Consider the following 5,371-nt stretch of genomic DNA (forward strand, 5'->3'; position numbering starts at 1 on the left):
CAGAGCGGTTATAATTTGTAAGCCAGAAAATAGGAGTTGAGAAGTATAATCATAATGCCTTTACAATTAATTATTTGTTAGATACTTAGAAATAGTCTCTATAGTAGCATAGGATCTGTGTTTTAGTTTACAAAGGAAGTATTTTGACTGCCAAAACTAAAAATTTCATAAGCCACATTATCGTGTGACAGTGACTGCATCAAAAGATGAGCAGTCTAACATGGAAGAGCTAACAATAGGTATCCTTGCTGCATGATTTCATGGAAGAATTACTGAAAATGTTGCACAGTTTTTCTTTCTGTCTAGTTGTGTTTTTAAGTATTGTTTTTCATTTTGTTGTTCTGTTTTTTAATTCCCCAGTACTTGGTCCTTTTGAAGGAGCTTCCTATTCAAGAACACCTCTTGCCTGAAGATGATGTTCTTATGCTTCTTAAACCTCTTTCGTAAGAGAGAAACTGTTCAGCATGTATTAGAGCTATTCTACTTCAACAGTTAAGAGTATTTGGTGGCTGTTTAGTGTTTTAATATTTTTTAAATTTCTTTCTTTCACAGTGATGTGTGTTCTTTTTACCGTCGAGATCAAGAAGTTTGTAAAGTAATTCTAAATAATTTGATTCCTATACCAGGAGAGTTGGCCCAGTCCAACACACGTCCTGAAGGCACAGGGCATGCCCAAGGACAATTTTTGACAGTTGTTGGAGCCTTTTGGTATGTTTTATCTATGTAATGCAGAAGTCTGTTGGACCTAAAAATGTTACCTTTCCTACCATTGTGCTGTTTGTATGTCTTGCTGTTGGTATCCTCTGGTATCTTTATCCAGCATTTAATTTTGCAGATTTTCTGTGTCATATTTATAGCAAAGAATTGTATCATCCTTATGATAGCATTAGAACAAAAAATGCTACACTGTTGTATATTAACAGACCGATTGTAGTCTGAATTGCATCATTAATTATAAGTGATAACTTTAGCAATCAGAAATTAATATTGTTTACAATTGTAGATTATCAATTAAAATGTCAAGTCCTCCCAAACTTTTGAGCACAAAAGAATGAACTGCGAGGAGCAAACCCAAACGTTTTAGACTTTCTCAGAACTGTTGGCAACTTTTTCATTTATTGAAATCTTCCTTATTTTAGGCATTTAGCTCAAGGAGGGAAATGCACAGCACCAGTAAGAGTGGCTCTTTTAAACTGCATGAAAGCCCTGCTTGAGGTAATACCAGACTTCCTGACATTCATGTTAAGCATGTGCTTAAAAGCATGTTAAGATGTACTTAGTAACAATATCTAAATTTTTTTTGCCTACATCAGTGTGTATTCAGTTGTAGGTCTTCTATGTATTTCAAACCACAAAATTTATTTCCTTCAGGCTGATCCTCATTGCAAGTGGGCAATCCTTAATGTGATAAATGAAGACCTGCCAGTGAGTGAGGCTTTCCCACATTTTCTTGCAGATGGTCACCATGAAGTTCGTATTCTTGCTGCAAAGTCAATTACCAGGTGATAATGTAGATTTTTTTTTTCTGTTTATAACACTTTATTTCACTTAACTGGGTGTTACTACTGTACAGCTGCTTAATTCAGTACTTCTAGGGCTTTAATCTTGACAGAATATAAAGATCTACCAAGTTACTTTGTTTAAGGTCTTCAAACTTTGTCTACATTTCAGTTATTCTGTAATATGAGTTATATATGTATATATAGAGATATAAACTATATAAACTATATATAACAAATTTTGCACTACATTTATTACACAAATCTTAAATAGGAATTAGTTGTATATCCTTTAGAAATAGATTAGATACATTGTGTAGCATAAAAACTTTTTCAAAAGGGTCTTAGTTTGTGGTTTCAGTGCTGTATGTAGTTCTTTCTCTGTAGACCAAGAAGGATGTAACTGAACTGGAGTAGGAGTAGAGGAGGAGTGTTCAAAAGTATGGTACACTTCGTGCACAGCTATTGGTTACATAAACTGGAGTCCTTCAGCACAAAAAGGGTTGAATTGAATGTTAGTCCACAAAATCTGGAGTGGAACAATGTGAAGATTCGCAGTCTTTTCCAGTTTGAAGACTAGGAGACATAGAATCATAGAATGGTTTGGGTTAGAAGGGACCTGAAAATCATCTAAACCCAACCCCCCTGCATGGGCAGGGACACCTTCCACTAGACCAGGTTGGTCAAAGCCCCATCCAACGTGGCCTTGAACACTTCCAGGGATGGGACATCCACAACCTCCCTAGGCAACAAGTGAATTTAACATCAAGTGAATCCAACAGGTTCAAGAGTCTAAGAAAATATGGTTTACTTTTCTTTATACAATATTCAGTTATCTTGAGTGTTACCCTACTCCCATCAACTGCCTGGATGTTTACAGTGGTTCAAAAAGCAACAAATTCATGGAAGAGGAAATCATTAAAGGATACTAAATACAGTCATCACTTCTAACTCATCTGCCTCGGTCACCTGTGGTCAAATGCTATATTCAACACATTATTACGTGTATAAGGCAAGCTCTTTTCTTAGTTAATAGTCACTTAGAAATGGCTAGAGTAACATTTTGGTCCAATCTACTGTGGTATTCCCATTTTTGTTACAAAGACCAAAGTGGGTTGGACCTTTATCTATAAAAAATAACTTCTCTGAGAAACACTTTTTATGTATGCATCTGTTTAATAAATATGTTCCCCAAAGTACTTAATGACATGAAATCTTCCATTATGATGTACAACTGAAGTTTAGTTTCCTGCGCTGGCAGAGACTGGAAACCTTTTATATGTTTTCAGGCCATTCTCCACCATTTTGCCCAAACAAATCTTAATGTCATTGGTAATGTTTGCAGGAGAGGAAGGACAGACTGCTGTATAAGACCTTTAAGAAAAAAAATAATGATCTTCAGAAAATCAGAATCTTCTTATTTGATATGCACAATATGCAGTAATTCTGTAGACTAACCTCATGCTAATAATTATTGTTCTTTTTTTTAAGTTTGTTTCAAGATGTGAAACAGAGAGATGCTTCTGGAATGTCAAAACCTCTTCCCTTGAAGCTCCAGCAAAAGGCTTTTGAGAATGCATATCTCAGAGTTCAGGAAGGAATGAGAAATCTGGTACCAACATATACTCATTAGTTTTACCTAGTTTTCTGTTACACTATCATCTCTCTGCTTATTGTATCTCTGCCCTATTTTCTTTCTGTTCCCTTTGCCTGCTCTCTTGTAGGTTAGACTCGCTTCTGAGGCCTCATCTCTCTGTCATCTCATTCCACCTCTCTGTACTGTCACCTCTACCTCCTTGTTATCTTGTCTGACTTCTCTGTTGCCTTGGCTCCCTGTTCTGTCACCTCAGCTTGTTGTTGGCTATTAGCTTCTACCCTTTCATTGCAGTTTCCTGTTGGTTTTATTCATAGCTTGTCAACACCGTGTCTTAATAGCAGAAGAATTGCATTTGAATTACAAGGAAGTCTTTCCTTTATGCTGCAGGGAGGAGCAAAAGGAGCTTTCACTTGTCAGTGCCTCCATTATTTCCTTGTTAAGTGGATTGCCTTTGTTTAAACTGCTGATACTGTAATGTCAACTGCAGTGTGTGAGGTATTGGCACGTGTGCTGGCATACTGGAGGCCATAACTTCTGGTTGAGTGGAGCAGACAGCTGGGGAAAGTAAATTTTAAGCAATTAAAGAAAGATTTTCAACAGTATTTATGTCAGTGCCCTTAATTTTAAATTATTTATGCCCATACATGAATTAGGATATTATTCTAACAGAATATGTGTACAAATTCTTCATTGTTTCTTACTGAAGGTTAGAGGTGATGCAAGTTCTGAAGGTCTCATGGACAAGCAGTGTAATGGCAAAGCAGTTTTGCTGATGCTTATAACCATGGTTCTGTGCTGCAGTCCTGTCTGTGAAAAGCAAGCTTTGTTTGCTGTTTGCCAGTCTGTGAAAGAGAATGGATTAGAGCCTGGCCTTGTGAAGAAAGTAAGTATAAAATTCCATTTAAGTTATAAATTAAGGTTAAGTTAAAATTGGAACAGAACAAAATGTTTTTGTCAGTATTGAAAGTTGTTAAATTTTGTAAAAGCGTGACTAATGTGGAACTTAAATATCTGAATGAATTTTTAATTATATTTAATGACCTGCGTAGAAATAATGACATCATAAAAGGCAATTTTAGTGGTAAATCTTGCATTTTAAAAGCAGAAGTCTGAAATACGTACTGAATTTTATACGTTGGAGATAGCAGATAACTTTTAAAAAACCCTTTCTACCTAGTGGAAGTAAAGTGAGTTTTCCAATGTAGAACATACGTACAATAAATGCAAAGTACTGGAAGATGGTATGTGTCTTGTGGACTTTTATTTTGAAGTTCACAAGGTCATACTGAAATATTTGCTATTTATACTGCAGCCTTCACTGCCAGTTACTTCTTAGTGCGTGTTCTTTCCTTTTTATTCTTCCTTTCTGTTTGTTGCCTCTTGTATTTACACACAGTCTCTACCATGCAAGATGTGTACTGGCTGTCCTTTCTTTGCATACCACCTTGTACTGCGTTGTTGTCGTTTCTTGATTGTACTCTTTTGATATGAGAATACAAATGAAAAAGCTGCGGATACTAAGTAGGAACTGAGTTAAGCAAATATGCATTACAAGATGGGGGGGTCAGACATGGAGGTGTAGTAACTGTCAGTTTGCCACAGTACCATGTGCTCTGCTTGCTATTTCTGCAATCTTACTTCATGCACAGGTTTTGAAAAAAGTATCTGACATTTTCGGCTATAAAAGTATAGAAGACTTCATGAGATCACATTTAGACTATTTGGTGATGGAGTGGCTGAAAATAAATGACAGTGGGTATAACCTGTCTGCTTTTCCTTATGTTCTTCTGAACTATACTAGCCTTGAGGAATTCTACAGGTAAGTTTGCTATATGTTAGTAGTTTATTTAGATTTATTTACAGTTAGGACACAGGGTTTCAAATTTCTAAATGTAGTAATGCATCAGAATTTTGAGACCTTTAAAATATATCCCAAGTATCTTGTATTTGTGCTGGTAAGATTATTTTTGTCTATAGAACAGTAGCTAAACAATAATTACAAGTTTAGTTATACAGTAAAGGACTGTTATTTGTTACATTATGTCTGAGATTTTTTTAAAAATGCAATTCGAGGACGTTCTGGAAATGTCTTTATTACATGTAGGTCTTGTTACAAAGTGTTGGTTCCACACCTGGTGATTAGAAGTCAATTTGAAGATGTGAAATCACTTGCCAACAAGATTGAAAAAGACTGGAGGCAGGTTCTAGCAGACTGTTTTCCAAAGATACTGGTGAATATCCTCCCGTATTTTGCCTGTCAAAACCATGGAAAGAG

At 35.9% G+C, this 5,371-nt stretch overlaps 1 protein-coding gene across 1 annotated transcript in view; it reads left to right on the plus strand.

Annotated features, from left to right (window-relative positions):
- ATM (ATM serine/threonine kinase) overlaps positions 1–5,371 on the plus strand; it is a 59,778-nt gene that overhangs the window by 13,623 nt on the left and 40,784 nt on the right. The window contains exons 18-25 of the mRNA XM_009999394.1: positions 361–443; positions 553–708; positions 1,140–1,215; positions 1,372–1,502; positions 2,991–3,111; positions 3,803–3,979; positions 4,746–4,915; positions 5,201–5,352. Of these exons, the coding sequence (XP_009997696.1) occupies positions 361–443; positions 553–708; positions 1,140–1,215; positions 1,372–1,502; positions 2,991–3,111; positions 3,803–3,979; positions 4,746–4,915; positions 5,201–5,352 (1,066 nt within the window). The remainder of the gene's footprint in view (positions 1–360; positions 444–552; positions 709–1,139; positions 1,216–1,371; positions 1,503–2,990; positions 3,112–3,802; positions 3,980–4,745; positions 4,916–5,200; positions 5,353–5,371) is intronic.

The sequence above is a fragment of the Chaetura pelagica genome, unplaced genomic scaffold (genome assembly GCF_000747805.2).
Source record: "Chaetura pelagica isolate M959 unplaced genomic scaffold, ChaPel_1.0 scaffold85, whole genome shotgun sequence".
Classification (NCBI taxonomy): Eukaryota; Metazoa; Chordata; class Aves; order Apodiformes; family Apodidae; genus Chaetura; species Chaetura pelagica.